The 21576-nt window shown below is 36.5% G+C and overlaps 1 protein-coding gene across 6 annotated transcripts in view; it reads left to right on the top strand.

Annotated features, from left to right (window-relative positions):
• Positions 1-21576, top strand: part of TRPC4 (transient receptor potential cation channel subfamily C member 4) — a 116469-nt gene that overhangs the window by 8342 nt on the left and 86551 nt on the right. For 5 of the 6 annotated variants that reach the window (XM_032611309.1, XM_032611313.1, XM_032611312.1 and 2 more), the window contains exon 2: positions 20363-20881. The exons of the other annotated variant lie outside the window; for it this stretch is intronic. In XM_032611309.1, coding sequence (XP_032467200.1) covers positions 20363-20881 — 519 coding nt within the window. The remainder of the gene's footprint in view (positions 1-20362; positions 20882-21576) is intronic. 6 annotated transcript variants of the gene reach the window in all.

Here is a 21576-nt window from a genome sequence, read left to right as displayed (position 1 = left end):
AATTCTAAACTGTGAGTTTTGAGCATGTAAGAGCTGATTTATAGAATCTAGCCTTCTCAGAGAATGCTCAAACCCACCCAGAAAGAGTGGGTAGTTTTGGGAGGGTAAGAGAAATTCATAATTACAAATTTACCAAATGGATGCATAACCTCTCTTCCCTTAAATGAGATGATGATGGATGAGTAGGGTGGGTTTAAGTCTGAACAACCTTCATCCCCGTCACATGTGTAACCTAATTGCAACACTTCTTTTCAGTTTCTGGACTCTTCCAGGGAAAAGTATATAGATTTGTTTGATTTGGAGATACAGGCTTAATTTTTAAGCACTACTGGTACCATCAGGTAAAAATGTGAATTTTTAGTACAATAATATCTTGATGAATAAAGTATAAATTAGAAATAATTATGCATTTATTCAGACCTTATACTATGTGTATTTCCCACTGTCCAAAATATCAGAGAATCCTCAACTAGTAGTATATTGTAATTTTCCTCAAAAACAATACATAATTTGAAAAAGTAAATAGGTTGAGGTGCATTGTAAATTTCTATTAGATGTTACCATGGTGGTGGTAGGTCAAGGGATAGTAATAAAAATTGTTTATAATAATTGAGCATTATAGTGTGCCAGGCATTCTCTTAAGACCATTCTACATTGTTATCTCATTTAAACCTCATAATAATTTTTGTAATAAGTTCTTTATTATAGCCATTAAAAAAATAAAAAGTTAACTTACCCAAAGCCACCATCACTAACTAAGGAATTAAACTGTTTTCTCCCCTCCAGCAACCAATGTGGACTCTACAAACAATTGCAGACTGCATACTTGCTGACTTTAAAATCAGCTTTAGAATCTTCAACAATTGTTGAAGCAGTCGTTATTAAATAATAGGGTTTAAATGAGGAGTAATGCATGAGTGTATGAGTAGGGAATACAACAAACTTGGTTTTTTTTGACTGCCTGGTACGTATTTTCACATTTATTTAATGGATTCCTCCCAGTTACACTGAACCGTTATAGGTAAGAAAATTGAAGCTCAGAAAAATTGAATATCTTGCCCAAGGGAGATTTGAGTGTAGGCTTCTCTGTTTTCATGGACTTTACTCTTCCTTTGTCAAACTGCCTGGTTACTTTGGCCATGAGATATCTGGCACTCTCAGCCCTTCAGAACATGCCGCCTCCCAGGAGTAAAACTTGGTCCTAGAGCAGCACAGAAAGATCTCTCCAGGTCCTTTACTCCTGGGGATCATCCTGAAATTCCTTCAGCCAGAGGCTACTGACCAAATCTTTTAGTACTTTTTTTTTTTTTCAGATATGTAAAACTTTATTTTTATTTATTTTATTTTTTTTATTTAACATCTTTATTGGAGTATAATTGCTTTACAATGTTGTGTTAGTTTCTCTGTATAACAAAGTGAATCAGTTATACATACACGTATGTTCCCATATCTCTTCCCTCTTGCGTCTCCCTCTCTCCCACCCTCTCTATCCCACCCCTCTAGGTGGTCACAAAGCACGGAGCTGATCTCCCTGTGCTATGCGGCTGCTTCCCACTAGCTAGCTATTTTACATTTGGTAGTGTATATATGCCAATGCTAGTCTGACTCATTTAACAAAACTGGTTATCTGATTCCCTCGATTTCTCCTAGATTCTTGTAGGAAACAATTGGCAGCGATAAGGACACGCTGGTGGCACATTGAGAAAATGCTAGGAAGAGGGAGGTGATTACAGGTCAAGCCATGTGCATTTCAATATTGTCCTGTGGTTGGGTCTGACACAGAGGTTGAGGAACTCAGAGAGGACCTGACGGCTGAGACTCTGCAGAGATAGACCCACCCTCCCAGACTGGAGGAGACTATTTTGCAGACAACACAAATCCTTTTCCTATTTATGTGTGAGATCAATTATGAAGCCCTGATCGAATTAAACATCTCTCTTTGCGACCATCATATCCTGTACACCTCTTCACACCTCTTAGAATATTATGTTGAAAGTATGTAAATATGTATCACTTTCCTCTACTTTGTCAACCTCACAATACCAACAAGTGTGTGTGTGTGTGTGTGTGTGTGTGTGTGTGTGTGTACACCCTCCGTATCTGTGGGTTCTGCATCATCCTTGGATTTATCCAATGGCAGATGGAAAATATTCCCCCCCACAAATTCCAGAAAGTTCCCAAAAGCAAAACTTAATTTGGCCTTGCACTGGCAACTATTTACATAGAATTTACATTGTATTTACAACTATTTACATAGCATTTACATTATATTAGGTATTAAAAGTCATCTAGAGATGATTTAAAGTATATAGGAGGATGTGCATAGGTTATATGCAAATACTATGCCATTTTATATAACGGACTTGAGCATCCTCGGATTTTGGAATCCAGGGCAGGGGTCCTGGAACCAATCCCCTACAGATACCGAGGGACACACATACGCATATACACACACAGATACACACAAATATGTCTACACACACACGTATGCACGCACACAGGCTTGTGCAAGCACACACCCCCCTTCATAATAAAAATAATGGAAAATGGAACTGCTTTTCTTAAAATCATCGGTAGTTTCTTAGGTTTGGAAGAGATTCTAAAGGTAATCTGGGACAAACACACACACAGTGTTTACTATCTGTGCCAAGCACAGGCAATATCGAATCACTATATTATTCTCTTTTTTTTCACTTTCAAATGATTTTCATGCTTACACCCATCAGCCTGATTCAGTACGGAAGGGCATGAATACCAGGAGGTGAAGGTCATTAGACGCCATTGGAGGCCTGTCACAAATGCATGGTAAAATGTCACCATTAGTGATCTGGGTATCGGGATAAAGTGCATGCTTTTCTTTCTTGTGCTTTTCTGTCCTTCCTAAAATCTCTACAATGAACATATATTATTTTTAAATCAGAGAAGAATACGTGTCTCTATCTATATACATATCTTTATGTATATTTAGGGACAGGCGCATTTATCTTGGAGAAACTGGTTATTTATGTCATCATCCACACTGACAGACACAGCAAATTTAGAATCACTATGTTATTCTTAGTATAGAATCACTGGCTTCTGCTCCTTCAAGTCCACTGGAGCAGAGCAGCAAGGAGAACAACGCAAGATGAAGAGACAGAAGTCTCCTAGAGAATGGTTTGGGTGAACAAATCGTCAGTAAAGGAATCATGTGTTTTCTCATTTATTCTCTTTATTCTACTATCTTTAACATTTCCTTGGTTGCCTACTGTGACCAAGATAGTGTTCAAATATGATCACATAGTAGACTTGACCTCAAGGAATCTAATCTAGCAATCAATTGCAACTTCAAGATAAATAAAAGTAACAATATATAAAATGTATACTCATCCATTTTGCTTTTTATACTATATTGATTTTCCATTTGTATTTACATTAATATTTTTGTGGGAATAGGGGACTAGTGCTTAATGTCTAAGAATTACCCATATTAGATTATACAAGACACAAAAATTCAAGAAACTTAACATCAATAAAAGAAAGAGACCAGTGCCATCATATTTCTGTGAAATGATAGAGTGTATAAAAAGTATTCAGTAGATTTGGGAAAGTGTAATATGTTGACCTATGAGAAGAATTTTTGTACAGAATAATATATATAAAGCATACACTTCACCCTAAATGGAATCAGTATGAAATATATTTGCTTTGCACACAAATAACTATTAGCTTTAGCAATGAAATGCTTAAAATTAAAAAAAATTTATTTGGTAAATTAAATATATATTAAATGTTGCTAAACATACTTCTCTTGCATACTTTATCCTAGAGTATCAGAGCCCATTCATCTTTTTTAACATCTGAGGGGCCTTTGATTATTTTGGTCGAGCCTTAAATCACCAGCTTTAGGAAAGACATTTCAAGTATATTCTATTTAGTGCTTTTCAGCCTAAACTTAATGTTTGACTTGCAGGTGGTGTTCATTAAATCATATGTTCTAGCACCTATTTTGGATGACTTTTACGTTACTATACCATGTTCTCCTTAACCCAAGTCTACACTGCCTGGTTCTCTCAACTTAAAAGCAAAACCTCAAGTTTAACTTTGTGAAATCAGAGAGCAGTTTGATATCATACTGACCCTACATCCCTCTCCGCCTTCCCCCCTCCTCCTGCTTCGCTAACACACACACACACACACACACACACACACACACACACACACACACACACACACAGACTCCTGGAACCATTACCTTAGAGATATGAAGAAAGTGAAATTTAGAGAAGTTCAGGAAACTTGCCAAAGATTACTGAGATTATTCATTCTTGAGCCAAGATTAAAATTCACTTTTTTTTGCCTAGAATCAAATAGAAATATTTACCATAAACATTACTTTAAACATTTTGTAGCACAAGGAAAGAATACAGATATAAATAAATGTTTCAAGGTTTAGTTTTGGGTAACAGGAAATGTTTCCTGGTGGAAAAAGATTAGGTTTGGAATCAGACAGATAGGAATCCAAGTCTTAGCTCCACCCCTTACTATCTGCATGACCCAGTGGTGATTATTTAACTCAAAACGGAAAACGGTAATGGCTATTTCTCACAGTTCTGATGAGAATTAGAAATTTGAAATACTTCATGTAAAGTGAACGCCTAGTGTATTTACATTTGATTTCGTGTTGTTATTATTATCATTATCATCATTCATCCATTTCAGAACCAACTATGCTAATTTGATCAATGTCTAAAGATTGACATTTGCATCACGATTCTAGGTTGTCGTGATTAGATTTCAAATACACTGATGCAGGTCACAGGAGGCAAACCTGCTGAATTCTGGTGATGAAATCGCAAAGGCAAGGCATCCCAAATATCTGCATAATGGTCAGGAGGATTGTGAATCGATGAGTGGTTGGATGGAGCCAGGAAGCTTGTCTGTGACCTCAGACATGTGGAGAAGTTAGGAGAGTGGAAATTGACCAGGCTTCTAAGACTACAGTGAAGTCTAAATACGTATAATCTAAACATGTTGCTAATCATCTGATACAATGTAGTTTCATTCTGAATACAGAGAAAGAAAAAGAAAAATCATGATAAAAGAGGATGATCAGAGATGATCTCAAGGAAGAATAAACAGGTTCCCTTAAGGATAATTTAGGGAGTATGTGTTCAGAAGAAACAGGTCATTTCAATGCAACATTATGAGAAAGAAAGCAAAACATCTCCTGCCCTAAGTCACATTTCTTTTAATAAAGATGAGGTAAAGCAGATCATTTGTTTTAACCACACTTAAGGAAAAGACTGCCACCTGGTGAATATTTGAGGCCTTTTAAAATACATTAGTATTAGTTTAAACATCTGGCATGAACTCAGAAATAATAGTCATCCACTTTATATTATTTTCCTTTAATTTCATTAGATTACAGTTTCGCACACCACCATATTAGCAGAGGTTTTGTAAGGCACCATAAACATCACGAGTTTCCATGAAATTTATCCATTTTTACCTGGTACAAATGCATCTTTCACAGGTCACCTAATTCAGATGAAATATTACCAAGAAAAAGTAAACAAAAATTTATGAACCACCATGATATACTTCTTTGGATTTCTTCTTTACTTAATTCTATAGCAAAATGACAAAAATAATATCTTGGGATCACTATAATGCTGATACATTCCATTCTTTACAAATCTGATCCAAAAAGTTAAGAGGCAGGGAAAGTCATTTTTCATTCTATAACTAGTGCTGTAGTCAGAGTCTGTTTTGATTTTCCCTGGGACTTAGCTTTTTCTGAATATTTTATCTGAGGCATGAGAGATAAGGAATTAATCCCCAAAGTTTTCTTCTTCTAGTAGCATGTTGCCACTCCACCTATCCTGGTAAATATTTTTGACACACTAAAGTGGAGGTTGAGAAGTCTCTTAGCTGGTTGCTACAGAACTTGTAAATTGCTGAAGTCTTTCATTGTTGTAGCTCAAGATTCAAGTTCACAGCTAAAGAAACTCAATGGAGGAAAGAAAAATAAAACATTATTCTTTCCCTTCACATGTGTATTTCTCGGCCCCCAGTCAAAAATCTAGGTAATATTTTCCTTATCTGTGGACGGAGGAAAGCCATCATTCCATTCAGAGGACTAAGTGCCTATCACTTTACTTTTGCCGAGAAAGTCCAGCTATGGGGCTGACATGACTTAGCACCTGTCTTTTTTCGTTAGTTTCACACTGTCATATCCTCGAATTTTTCCAAGCATTAGTTCAGTTATTTTTATGCAATCTCAGAAGAGAAGTTTTGTGAAACAAGTTATTTCTGTAGCCCTGCTTAGTTTCAGAGCTACGTTTTTATCCTGAAAGACTGTTTTTGTGTCCTTGCCTTTCTTTGATACTTACCAACATAACACATTGTGTTACAGTGATGGATCATACTATTATCCTCATTTGCATTAACTTCCTAATTCTTCTTTTTCTTCTTTTTTAAAAAATTTTTATTTTATATTGGAGTATAGTTGATTAACAGTGTTGTGTTAGTTTCAGGTGTATAGCAAAGTGATTCAGTTATACAAATCTATTCTTCTTCAAATTCTTTTCCCATTTAGGTTATTACAGAATATTGAGTAGAGGTCCCTGGGCTACACAGTACGTCCTTGTTGGTTATCTATTTTAAATATAGCAGTGTGTACAAGTCAATCCCAAACTCCCAATCTATCCCTCCCCCCTCCTTCCCCCCACCCCCCGGTATTCATTAAGTAAGTTCTCTAAGTCTGTGAGTCTGTTTCTGTTTTGTAAATGAGTTCATTTGTATCATTTTTTTAAGATTCTGCATATAAGCGGTATCATATGATATTTGTCTTTCTCTGTCTGACTTACTTCACTTAATATGATAATCGCCAAGTCCATCCATGCTACTGCAAATGGCATTATTTCATTCTTCTTAATGAAGCCTTTTTACCTTTAATTTTTCCCTCATGTGATTACTAATATATAAATGTAAAAACTTTAATTAGCCGTGGTTGTTGTATTTTGGGTCTTTAAGAAACAAAATCTTTCTCACCCTGTTATACTGTGATGGTCTTTGTAGTTCATTTTCTTCTCAAACTTATGAATACCAGCCTATTCCTTAGGCAGATTTTACTCTTCACACCAAATAAAATTTTAGTCCTCTTTTCTTCTCCTGGCTACATAATACTACACACATTCTAGGTGTTAAGTAACAGTTTGCTGAATAGATGGATGAACATGACAGATTAAAAATCCCCATCATCACTCATGAAAATAAAGCAGGCAAGGAACAATCTGGAAAGATAAAATCAAACGTCAAGGAGCTTATAAGCACTAGTGAAGGTAGCACTTCTGATTTAGATCATACTCAGAATGAAAACAAAATTATTAATACCTCCATTATAAACTGTTCTGGGAATATATGGTTTTTGAAGTTGGGCCTCTATTTCACCACGATGCTGTGTTATGATTGTAAGTGAAGTATTATTGCGTTCTGAGAAGCCTCACCTCATCTTAAAAAGTTAAAGTTCCACGTGGAGCATGCAGACTTCCTTGAAGTAACTGCAGTATTTCCATAAAAGCCTGCAACTGGTCAAAAAATATAAAGCACGCTACCAATTTTGTAGATATTGAGAGAGAGAGAGAGAAAGAGAAAGCATGTATATCTGGGTGAGAGAAAGACAATGTATATCTCTGGGTAGTGGGATTTAGGGGGAATTCTGCTTTTCCTTTTGTACTTTTGATATTTTAAAAATCTTTAGGCAATAAGGGTATATACCTTTTGTAATAGGAAAAAGTCAATGCTTGTCTTAAAGATCGTAATGTGGGGCTTCCCTGGTGGCGCAGTGGTTGAGAGTCCGCCTGCCGATGCAGGGGACACGGGTTCGGTGCCCCGGTCTGGGAAGATCCCACGTGCCGCGGAGCGGCTGGGCCCGTGAGCCATGGCCACTGAGCCTGCGCATCCGGAGCCTGTTGCTCCGCAACGGGAGGGGCCACAACAGTGAGAGGCCCGCGTACCGCCAAAAAAAAAAAAAAAAAAATGCACCTGCACATCACAACAGGAAAAGGCAGTGAACGAGAAAGAAGTTGTTAAATATATGGGCAGGTTAGGCATAAATACAGAGTTGTTACCATTATAGTAATTAATGAAAGGGATATAAAATTTAGGAATCTTATACCCATTCAACAGGCCCATTCTTTTAGGGTTCATAAATGAAATCTAAAATTTTATTCAGTATTCTGAAATTTGATTTCCCATTATTAATAGGAAAAAAAGCCACAATTGTAATAATTGTCTGTTTTCATTTTTAATATAAAAGTAAAGGGTCCTTTTTCCTCCTTACGTTTATGAATCACTCCAACTCTGTCAAAGTTCTTTCATCATATTAAGGTAGCTTGATTCTGCAGGTAAACAGGCAATGCTGTTACCGCTAAAAGTGAAGCTGGTGAATGATGTGCTGGAGGCCACACTGAGAGTCAGTGGATGAGCCCAGGTCACCTGACAACTCAGCTTTATCTCCTCCGCTCCTTTCAAGGTAACCGATCCAACCTCACACCCACTTCATAACAGCCAGACATTCAGAATACTACCCAGCACAGCCTTACTAACTTGTAGCCTCTAATATCTTCTTAGCCTCAACTGCTGGTTGCATATTTTCAGTTTGCATCTCCTCATTCATGGCCTTTGGGATCAGCATGTTTTTCCATTAGGATACACTAGGATACAAACCAAGAATGAAATAGACAAAAAACCTTCCTTAACTTGATTAAGTCTACCCAAAACCGACATCTTATATTATTCTGAATAGTGAAATATTAAAAACATTCATGTTACTATCAATAACAAAATAAAGATTCTCAATACTGATCTTCCATACAACACTCTACTGGAGGTTCTATTTTGAATAACCAAAAAAGAAGTAAAAATAAAAGATATAAAGACTAGAAGAAATAAAAAACATACTCAGCTAATTTGTCTACATAAAACCAAAATGTAATCTACATAGTATTATAAATAATTAGAAAGTTTATGCAAGTCATGGCATGAACCGCTAATCTAGAAAACTGTCCTTCCATTGAATTGGCCAAATACTCTAATTATACTCATGCTTCAGGATCTTCGCACTTGCTGCTCTCTCTTCCAGGAATGCTCTGCCCTTACATGTAAGCTTAGCTTGCTCTCTAAATTTCCTCAGCCTTCTATTCGAATGTCATCATAGCGGTAAGACTTCCCTGTCACCCTACATAGGGCAGCAGCCTCTCCTTGCCTCTGACACTCTTCATTTCCTCTTACTCCACTGTACTTTTCTCCATGGCCTTTACTGTTTGAGATTTCTTCATTCATTGATTTATGCATCCACTTGTTCATTCATGTTGTGTCTTTCCCTCCCCTCTCTTTCTAGAATGCAATTAGAGTAAAGGGGAGGATTTTGTCTGTTCTGTTCACTGCTGTATTCCCCAAACTTTGAAGAGTGACTGGAATAAAATGGGTGCCCCAAAGTATTACTGAATAGCTGGAGGCTGGAAGAATAAATATTGACACATATAGACTATCATTAACACGAAAACAGCCAACCTTCAGGGAGTACATATATGCCGAATGAGAAGAACACTGGGCTTAACTTTGATCCCTAAAGAGACAGTGTTCAAGGGATGAATAGGAGAAGGGTCCCCAGTGAGTGAGACTGAGAAAAAGCAACCAGAGAAAATGATGATGATACTGGTGAAGATAATTATAGTAATTACACTAGATTTTGTTTTATCAAACATTATGTACTGATACAAAACACTTTCATATTCATTATTATTCTGCATTTCTTTTTGAATCCTTAAAAAAACCCTATGAGGTAAAGACTATAATAAGCTCCACTTTATAGATGAGAAAATTGAAGTTTAGGGGGTTAAATAATGTTTCCAAAGCTACAAACCATTAGTGGGACAGCCAGGATTTGAGTCAATACACTACCCAGTTATGGAAGTCAAAGGACTGGGGACTTTCAAAAACAAGGGACCGTTATAAACACTGTCAAGTGAAACTAAGATTAGAATCTCTGATCAGAATTTGTGTAATTCTTATACAATTAAGTATACACTTGGCCCATTGAGCTACGTTCTCTACCAATAAAAGATTTCACTTGGATATCATTTAATAGATTTTCCTTCAATGTAACAGCTATAAAGAGAGAGAGAGTTTTAAAAATAAAAGTGATGTCTGTGAACTAAACAATCTGGGAGTCAGTGATAGCAATCCTCTCATTATTTTAGTGATCAAACCTAGCCAAAGCTGGTGGTGATTTAAAGTTGCTATTTGTTTGATGTCGCCTTAGGAGTCGAAATAGATTTCTCCAGTTCTTTATCCAAGATGCAAATGATATTTAATAACTATTATTTATGGTATATCTATAGCAGTAAACAACAGAGTCTATGCCATTTTAGGAGATACACAGTTTAAATTTTCAGTCACGAAAAGTACACGTTCCAAGCTTTGACATCTACACTGACGAAACTGGCCCACCAGGAAATAATTGTCCTACTTTTCAGATGAATCAAGCACTATAATTGGGGTTGTGTTTATGTGAGGAGAAACAAATCAATCTGGCAAAACTGAACAAGACTGTTTTATGCCTTCTCCTAACAATCTCTGGCTTGTCACATAACACTAGTCCCTTCCTGTTATTTAATGATTTGTAGATACCACATGCTTTCGGGTTGCCCTGCAACATGCAATCTTCACTGCAGCCCTGTGTGTATTAACTTTGAGAAGCCTCTGATATATATTTCTCCAGTTCTTATTCCACAAGGAGAAATATCTTGAATGAATGTCCAGATTTCAAAATGGGAAACTGGAAATGTGGAGAAGTTAACTGGCTTTGTCATTCTCACACAACTGAAAATGGTTGAGGCAGGATGGAATGCTCACTCTTGATGCCTGAGCTATTTCCAGGACCTCACAGCTGCCTTACTTACAAGACATATAGTTTATTGATGAAGAATTTAGACCCAGGAGTCAAGCTGCATGGATTTCTGCGTGACCATGGGCAAACTATTGCACTTCTCTAAGGCCTATTCTATTTGTCAAAAGAGGATTACAGTAACACCTATTTCCAAAAATGATTTTGAAGATTAACTAAGATGTGGCATGAAAAGCTCCTAGCACGGGGCATGGCACGTGATAAGTGCTTCATACATCTTAGTTGTTACTTGTGTCACTGTAGTCAGGCTCCAAGCATATTTGTATTAACAGTATCACTGAGTTGAAATGATTTTTGCCAGATCCTTGTTCATTTGGTTAAAGTGTGCTTCATAGTTCTAAGATAAATCTGTTATCCAAGTTATTGTAGAAGTACATTCACTATGTCCGTCCTACACCTATTTAAATCAATACAAACTATATCTATTTGCTGGTATTTTTAATTCAAAGTAGACTTGAAATAGGCTTACCATAAAAATATATAATCAATGCAATTTAAAATGAATATTAACTTTAAGAAAGTAGAAATAGTTACTAATGTTACATTATTTATATTTATATACTGGATGTATCACTGACCAAAGCTTGAGTAAAGTTATTATAAACAGTTTGTATGAGCGCACTTAAAGGAGATAAGAGAATCGTCAATTGTATAACCTGCACTCTCATTCTTCACTTTTCCCACAAACTCGTCTTTTTATTTTAGTTTAGTTTTTTTACAAACTCCTCTTTTAAAAAATTGATATTTATCTCTTCTTGTAAAAAGCTAATAACAGCACCTTCCCTTTCACCTGCCTCCATTTAAAGAAAAAAATGCCAGGTTAATAACAGTTCAGTTTTACTAAAGGGCATCATAGAAATCATAAGGTTTGAGTTGGGTCTTGAAGGTTTGGTAGAATTTGATAAGTGGGAGGGAATAGGCAGAAGTCAACAAGAAAACTATGAATGGAAAGTTTGGCACTGGAATGATTGGGCCATGGGATGCCTGTCAGGGTGGAGTACAATTTAGATTTGAATACACAGGGTGGGACATGATTATAGAGGTCTTTGTATATCAAATAAAGTAGTTAAGGTATAATTAGGTAATACCAAACACAGTCTCTGATATAAAGTTAACTAATGTTTAAAGAACCTAAAATAAGGAGCCTTTATGTAAATAGCTATGCTACAACTCTCCAACAGGGCAAAATGAGACCTCAGGGGCAACCCTCCAAATTGATACATACAGCATGCATTCAAGTTCAAATATTCAATAGCATCATAATATTTCACGTAGAGATATTCCACAATTTGTTCAACCTTTCTCTTTCGAAAAACATTCAGGTGATACCCAAGTTTCTATCATGACAAACGATGATGATATAAATACATAGTCTCAAGGTGCCTGATTTTCTGTAGGGAGGGTTCCCTAACTAAGACTATGGTGCTTAGAATTTATGTAAGTGCCAGAAACTTTCCAGCAAGGCTGTTAGAATTTGCATTCCTCTTGCTTTTGATGAATGTGGATGCATCAGCTCCTTAAATTTGGCAAAATAATTGTAGCTCATTATTATTTTATATTTCCTTTCCCTGTCTATTAATGAGAAAGATCATTCACGTTTCTGACCTTTTTATTCCTTCCAGTTTTATTGAGATAAAATTGACATACAGCACCATATACGTTTATGATAACATTTAGCATAATTATTTGACTTACATAATGGTGAAATGATGATCACAATCCATCATCTCATATTGACACAAAATAAAAGAAGAAAATATTCTTCCTTGCGATGACAGTTCTTAGGATTTGCTCTCTTAACAACTTTCATATATAACATGCAACAGTGACAATTATATTTATCATGTTGTACATTACATCGCTAGTACTTATTTATCTTGTAACTGGAAGGTTGTACCTTTTGACTGCCTTAATCTATTTCCCCCTCCCCCTAACCCCTACTTCTGGTAACAAGAAATCTGATCTCTTTTTCCATAGGTTTGTTGTTGGTTTCTGTTTGTTTGTTTTTAAGTATAATTGACCTACAACCTTATGTTAGTTCTTGGTTCACAACATAGTGACGGATGTTTCTAACATTATAAAATGATGACCATGATAAGTCTAGTTACCATCTGTCACCATACAAAGCTATTACATTATTATTGACTGTATTCCCCATGCTGTACATTTCATCCCCGTGATTCATTTATTTCGTAACGTATATTATATTTGTTCCTCTCAATTTCCCTCACCAATTTCACTTACCCCTGACCCTCTTGCCTCTGGCAGCCACTTGTTCATACTTTTGGTATCTGTGACTCTGTTTCTGTTTTGTTATATTTGTTCATTCGTTTTGTTTTGATTTTCTTCTGTGAAAATCTTGGGTCATTCTACTTGAGAACTGTAAAACCAAATATGTAGTTTTCCATATTCTGTGTTTCCAATCTTGCTTTAAGAGTTCTCCCCAACCCTTGGGCTATACAACTATTTTTTAAAATTCTTTTTCTAAACTTGTGTTGCTTTTTGTTTTTACATTTAAATATTTACTCCATCTCAAATTTATTGTTATGAAATGAGATATGCACTAATTTTGTTTGTTTGGGGTAGAAAATTGTTTCAATAAATGAACCACTATTTCCGATTGAATAGAAATTTTACTTTTTCACATATCAAGTTCCCATATAAAATAAGAAGTAATTCTGGGGACTTCCCTGGTGGCACAGTGGTTAAGAATCTGCCTGCCAATATAGGGGACATGGGTTCGAGCCCTGATCGGGGAAGATCCCACATGCCGCAGAGCAACTAAACCTGTGCACCACAAATACTGAGCCTGTGCTCCACAACAAGAGAAGCCACCGCAATGAGAAGCCCGCGCACCAAAACAAAGAGTAGTCCCCGCCCGCCGTAACTAGAGAAAGCCCACCTGCAGCAACGAAGACCCAAAGCAGCCAAAAATAAATAAATAAATAAATTTTTTTTTAAAAAAAAGAAGAAGTAATTCTGGTCAAAATTCTATTCAACTGATCCTATATTTCTTGCTATATTTTCTTGGATCATAGCCTTCATATCATAATTTTTGAAACACTTGGTTATATATTCCTCCATATTAACTAATAAAATAGTTTTATCAAGTTATAAACAAAACAACATAAGTAAAAAAGATTCTGAATAAAATGCACATATTTATTTTGAGACAATTGACATAATTAAGATATTAGGTCTTCCTATTCAGAACATAATATTGTATTTTCCCCACGTTTTGGATTTTTGTGCAAGTTCATGTATGAGTATATAGGTATGTGTGTGTATGTGCATAATTATGAAAATTTCAAGTTCTAAATAACTGATGTTAAATTAATTTTTAAATATAACTCTAAGTTGAAACTCCCTTATGTTGGTTTGAATTAAAAGGTAGTCTGGGTGGTTGAGAGAGGTAAATTTGATATTAATAATCCTGAGTTTCAAAAAATGTAGGTTTCAATACATTATATAAAAACAAAGTTAAAAAGCAAGATGAAACTGAAGATATTAACAAATTTTTATTGAAGTACTTGAAAAAAAATTCTCACAAATTTTCACTTACTGTGCTATCAACTGGAGTATAAAAATAGTTTTGGGCTTCCCTGGTGGCGCAGTGGTTGAGAGTCCGCCTGCCGATGCAGGGGACACGGGTTCGTGCCCCGGTCTGGGAGGATCCCACATGCCGCGGAGCGGCTGGGCCCGTGAGCCATGGCCGCTGAGCCTGCGCGTCCGGAGCCTGTCCTCCGCAACGGGAGAGGCCACAACAGTGAGAGGCCCGCGTAACGCATAAAAAAAAAAAAAAAATAGTTTTTGAGTCATAGAAATTTCATGTTACAGGGGATAACCTCTTTCATATAACAGAAATATTAAGGGACTTTCACAAGATAATATAGCTAATTGAGAACAGCCAGATTAGAATATGGATCTGTTTAGTCTTAATAATTTAGGATACATCAAATAATATTACATAAGTAAATTTCTTTTACTCAGTTTATACAACCCAGTTTAATAAATGCTGAATGCAAGGGAATGAATTCTTTTAAATTGGTTGAATGTCACTCCAGGATGAATTTCTCTTCTAGAAATGTATACTTCAGGATTAATAGTTCAAAAATGTATATGTTAGTCACAAAGAGACATTTCTGTATTTGGGTAAGATGTCACATATACCTCAAACTGGTGCCGAGTGATTTCAAGGTAAAGCATTTGGTTGAATTTGAGAAAAGCTAGCAGTCTATGGGTTAATAGTTAATCACTTGAACTGATTAATGGGTGTTAATTAGCTTATGTGTAGGTCAGTCATTGTGAATGCTGTGTGACATGAAAATGATTCAGTTAATAATGTAAGTAATGTTATGATAAGGCTGAGAAAAAGACGTTGAACAAATACTCATTCGTAAATCTTAGACAGAAGAAAAGCCAGAGCAAACTTCCAGCTACGCAACATAAGAAACAGGGACATGAATTTGGTTTCCAGATCCTCTTTTAACTGCCTCTTCTACTTAGTTGTAGATTACTGGGTCAACTGTATAATTCAATCAGTTGGAATTTGTTAAACGGTGGAGTGTGTTGTTTGTTTACGAGTAATGTGAGTATACATTTTCATGCATGTATGTTTGCCTGGGAGTAGTGTTTTTATGTCTGTAGAGTTTACTTCAGCTAAAATAAGTCAAGCATAGTGTGATTTTTATCTACAGGGTTATCCTCAGGATCTTTATATCTACCCTTAAATATGCCAAATGGCAAATTCGAAAAATTTGGAAAAATACAATATTTCTATCAAAACCATTTTTAGGTAATAGCTACCAAGCACTTCTAGTGACCTGTTTATTTATTTTAATGCTAGAAAAATATGCTTTTCACTTGTAACGTTGGCACCACAGAAGGAAAGATGGAGAGTTGCATGTTGAAGATATTGAATAAAGCGAAGCACAGGATGGAGACAGAAAACGGACTGGTGAATGAAGCATGAAAAAGAGGGAGCAAGCCCATTTTCTGCATTTTCTAAATGTTTCTGAGATCAAATGCCTTATATTTTAGACTTCTTTAAATTTCTGAGTATTTAGTAGATAGCAGAGTGGCTACTCAACAGATAAATTTCTCAGCTGTGGGAGCTCAGCAAACAGCAGTCTCTCAGCTTGCTGCCCTCTTCCTGTCTTCAATGTCACCATCTTCCAAGGCAAGAGGTCGTGTGGGCGGCACTCTCATCTTTCCAATGAAGTCAGTAAGAAGTGGCCTTCTATCAATTGCTATTCATAACCAGCTAACAGACCGAAGAGAGGGGAAAGCTCATTGGCCCTTATTTGATTCAGGACTTCTCTGAAAGTCCCCTTTCAGGGCAAGATTTTGCAAATGTGCCATTAGCACGTGGCCATTCTGTAATGGAACTCTGAATTGTTTAGTTCTGTTGACCAGCTTTCCCTCCCAGAAAAGTAGACATTAAAGAAAGTGAAATCTGAACTGGAAGGTATCTCCGGGCATCTGGACTAGACCTCTCTTATTTTCTGATATCTTTGCTTCAAATTGTTCTATCCCATGCTTGTTCTCTCTCACACCCCCAGCACCGCCTGATGGGTCATACGCACAGCCTCTCCTTTTCCATTGCTACAACCCTAGTTCAGACTGCACTCGTTACCAGGCTCCATTATCTGCCTCTACCCATCTGCCTCTTAATTCAAGAAGCAAAATATGCTAGCGTGATGTTAATACTTCGGAATTACTCCATCACTCTCCTGGTTCAATTCTTGTATGATTCCACCAATGTCTACAAAATAATGCGATTCAAAACCTTCCCTCATCTTGCCCTGATCTACACTGAGGCATTTTATGATTATTTATCTCTATATTATTTGTCCCATACTCTAAAGAAAGTATTTGCTATGATTCCATCTTTCTTATTTTCTTCTTGTTGTCATTTTTCCTGTAACTTTTCTACATTGTTAGTTCCAGCCAATCTTAAGTTTAAATTCCTCCTAAAGTCCTTTTCTAATTCTACCAAAGTAAAAATAATGTCTTCTCTAAATTCACTTCCCTTTTGCTTTATTCATACTCTCCTTAGGGAATTTACTAATTTTTTATGCTAAAGCCATCTGCATAGTATTATACTGTGTGTGTGTGTATGCAGGTGTGTGGGCTCGTGGGCACACGTACCACATGTTTAGGACTAAGGAGAATAATTATGATTATCCTCAGAGAAGTATAAAAGGCCTTAGACAAACTCAATACCCAACCCTGATAATAAATAATGAATAATCCAATTCAAAATGATTGCTTCACAAGTTGAGTGGTGTAAATAAATAGATGGATAGATAGATTGATAGATAAATAACTGGGAATACCAAGTATAATTTGTGGTGGGCATGAAAATTGGTATCACTGCTTCAGAAAATTGTTTGACCCGGAAATTCCATTGCTAGATACAAGACCAACAGACATGGACAAAAATGTGCATAGGAGCAATATTCTGAATAGCCACAGACTGGAAGCCACAGAAATATCATCAAAAATAGAATGGTAAACAAATTGTGCTATATTCATAAACCAGAATATTATGCAGAATTGAAGTAACAAAAACGATTGCTACTAACAATATGAATATATTTCAAAGAGCTAATGTGGAATGGAGAGAGCTAGACATAAAAAGTACATACTTTAATTTGTTTATATAAAGTTAAAAAGTATGTGAAAGTAATCTGTGGTGACAGCAGTTAGATTTGTGATTACAAATTGGAATGACTGGGAGGTGACAAGAGGGAGGTCCCTGGGGTGCAGGCACTCTTCTAGATTTATTTTTTATAAATTTATTTATTTTATTTTTGGCTGCATTGGGTCTACGTTGCTGCGCGTGGGCTTCCTCTAGTTGCAGCAAGCGGGGGCTACCCTTTGTTGCGGTGCGTGGGCTTCTTCTCTTTGCGATGGCTTCTCTTGTTGTGGACCACCGGCTCTAGGCACGCAGGCTTCAGTAGTTGTGGCATGTGGGCTCAGTAGTTGTGGTGCATGGGCTTAGTTGCTCTGGGGCATGTGGGATCTTCCCGGACCAGGGCTCAAACCCGTGTCCCCTGCATTGGCATGCGGATTCTTAACCACTGCGCTACCAGGGAAGTCCTCATCTAGATTTTTGTCTGTGTCTTGTCACACAGGTGTGTTCATGTTTTAAAAAAGGTTTCAAGATGTACACTGATCTCTGTGCATTTTACTGTATGTATGGATGCTATACCTCAATAACAAGTTCAAAATGAATAATTATTGCAATGAATCAAAATATATTGAATAAAATAAAGGAAGAATCCATGGGTTCATTAGTAATACTCAATAATTAAGAGGAGAAGAGAGCAAAGTTGTACATACAGAAGAATGCCAATTACTAAACTTAGAAGTGATGGAAGAACAAGAAAACCCCCAATTTTCAGACTCCATGTAATACTTGATTCAGGTGTGTAATTAGCACTCAATAACAGGCAGTTGTTTAAGTGTTTTTGTTTTATTGTTATTTTTCAATGCAATGCTTACTTACCCTCTGGGACCTGGATAAACAATCACATGTGCCTGCTAGGCTGACCTGTCAGACTCCCAGCAGACTGCTGTCTGTTAAGTATATATAGTTTATGTGTTTTGTTTGAATATAACTGGTGAAAGTGATGGGGTTTTTTAAAAAGCAGTAGTGATTTGGGGTTTTTTTGAGTTTTGTTTTGCTATTTCATTCCATTCTTGACCAAAGCTTCCTTTAAGTCGTTTATTATGGAAAATTGTCACACTAACTTAAAGGAAGGGGTGGGGGAAATACATAAATTGTCTTCTAAAAAATTAAATAAAATACTGAATATCTTAAAAATATGTATATATATATATATATATATATATATAGTGTGTGTGTGTCTTATGAAATAAATGGATATTCAAAATGGCCAGATGAATTAAAAGCAGTTGAGTTTAATTATTCTCATATAAAGATAACACTTCTACTTAAAAGTAGTGCTACTGAAGTTTCCTATGACTTTCGTTTTTCTCTACATAGTTGTTTCTTTTGATCCTTCTGTGGTTTTAATCATATTTGACCAGCAGCATATTTTAATGTGGCGTGTCATCACTTTTTCTGCCATGCCTGTTTAACTTGTCCTTATGTAGCATTTATTTTCATAGAGGCCTCTGTGACTTTGCACCAGCAGGAAGAAATACTAAACCAAAAATTGTAAAGCAGCAGGGTGTAGTGCAGTACGTACAGGCCTGGGTGTCAGACAGACGGGCCTAGGTTCAAATAGCAGGATTCCCACTTACTCAGCGAGAGACCATGTCTATAAAATGTGAATAATGAATAGTGAGGGTGGATGTGCTTTAGGCCTACTACATAGTGCCTATTAAATTACTTTTGTCATTACCATTCCTAGAGTATAACCCAAAGGAAATTGTTCATAAGCGCATTGGTGACCTGATTCATTGGGAAGCATTTCTTTCTTACTTTTTTCTTTTTTAATAGCTTTATTGCGATATAATTCACATACCATAACATTCACCCACTTAAAGTATACTATTCGGTGATTTTTAGTATATTCACAGGGTTGTGCAACCATAACTACAATATTAGAAAGTTTTTATCACCCTCAAAAGAAACTTTGTGTCCTTTAGCAGTTACCTCCCATCCCTTCCATTACCCCCAAGCCTAGGCAATCACTACTTTCTCCGTATACAGATTTGCCTGTTTCGCATATTTTATAAAAATGGAATCATACAATATGTGATCTTTTGTGACTGGCTTCTTTCACTTAGCATAATGTTTTTAAGGTTCTTCCACAGGAAGCATTTATTTCTAATAACAGCGATGTTAGAATGGGGCACCTCTTGTCATCTGGAAAATATACCATAAAGGAATGGATGAAAACACAAAGCAGAGGGGCTAGCACTCTTGCGTTCCACTGCCACCTGTAATCGCAGGGTGGATCTTAGGACTGCAGAAGATAAAACACAAACAAACAAGCAAAAACCTGACTGAAGAATTTAAAACCTTCTATTGCAGAGGAAGATCTTGGGTTTAAAAAAAATCATTAACTATTTTGTAGCGTCTTTCTTATTATTTATGGAGCCCATATCACTGGGGAAGAAAAGCAAAGATTGTCAGCCAGAAAATAAGTTGGGAGCAAGAAAGTCTTTTATCAAAGAGTTTCCATAGGCACTGAGTTTAAGATCACGATTCGGATTGAACAAAGAATAATGTGTCATTCTATTGCAGAGCTAGTTTTTGTTTAATTTTCTATTGTCTTTTGAGGGGAAAAAAGCCCTAACTCTCCTGCAAAGAAACCAAAAACCTGACAAAAGACTTATGAATCTTGTTCAACATTGCTATAGCGCGTTGTTTAAATTCACAGGCTTGAGCAAATGCGTTACTACTCACGACCTCTGCTTTCTTTTTTCTAGGTGCCTCCCATACTCCTTGATAAGCAGTTCTCTGAATTCACTCCAGACATTACACCCATCATTTTGGCAGCCCATACAAATAATTACGAGATAATAAAACTTTTGGTTCAGAAAGGCGTCTCGGTGCCCAGACCCCACGAGGTCCGCTGCAACTGCGTCGAATGCGTGTCCAGCTCGGATGTGGACAGTCTCCGCCACTCCCGCTCCAGACTCAACATCTACAAGGCCCTGGCCAGCCCCTCTCTCATCGCCCTGTCCAGTGAAGACCCTTTTCTCACAGCCTTTCAGTTAAGTTGGGAGCTCCAGGAACTGAGTAAGGTGGAAAATGAATTCAAGTCAGAGTATGAGGAGCTGTCACGACAGTGCAAACAATTTGCTAAGGACCTACTGGATCAGACAAGAAGTTCCCGCGAGCTGGAAATCATTCTTAATTACCGCGATGACAACAGTCTCCTAGAAGAACAAAGTGGAAATGACCTCGCGAGACTCAAATTGGCCATTAAGTACCGTCAGAAAGAGGTGAGTTTTGCCAGACTTTATCCATCAAAATGCCACAGAATTTAAATGGCAGTGAGGGAAACTGGTACTCCAAAATTAGGTTGGGGGTTTAAAGCATTTTCTGTTTAGCTGTAAGTGCATGATATTTCTTGTTTGCCAGATTACGGATGATGAAACACATTGAAGAGGGGTGGTAAGTAGGTTAATAATTAGTGATGGTTTTTGACATCTGTGTTAAAATGTACACAGTTAATGGTGTGTGATGGTAAAACTAATGAATTTTAGAATCTCTGCACTAAGATTTCTGGTTCTGCCATTTATAAGTTTTGCTACTTTAGAGGGTCACACAGATCTCTTTGAGTTTCAGTTTTCTCATCTGCTTAAGGGACTTTATATTTGATTTTATATATATATATTTCTTTATACGTATAAAATATTTTACTCACAGATTTGTAGGAAGTGTAAAATGAGTGGATGTGTGTGAAGGCTCTTAGTAAATTATAAGGTATGATCCTAATAAAATACATTATTAGAAGTTATTAATAAAGGAAAGCCTTTAGTCCAACAGCACATGAAAATACTAAAACTTCCTTCATGTCTGGCTTAGTTTCTTGATTTGTCGGGAATGAGAAGTTAAGAAGTCAATTGCAAATTGCAGAAGAGTAATAAATTTTTCATTAGATTTCCATGGATTTGAACATTAAATAAGGACAATT

This window comes from Phocoena sinus, chromosome 18 (genome assembly GCF_008692025.1).
Source record: "Phocoena sinus isolate mPhoSin1 chromosome 18, mPhoSin1.pri, whole genome shotgun sequence".
NCBI lineage: Eukaryota > Metazoa > Chordata > Mammalia > Artiodactyla > Phocoenidae > Phocoena > Phocoena sinus.
Note: the sequence above shows the minus strand (reverse complement) of the source record. Positions and strands in the feature narration are given on the sequence as shown.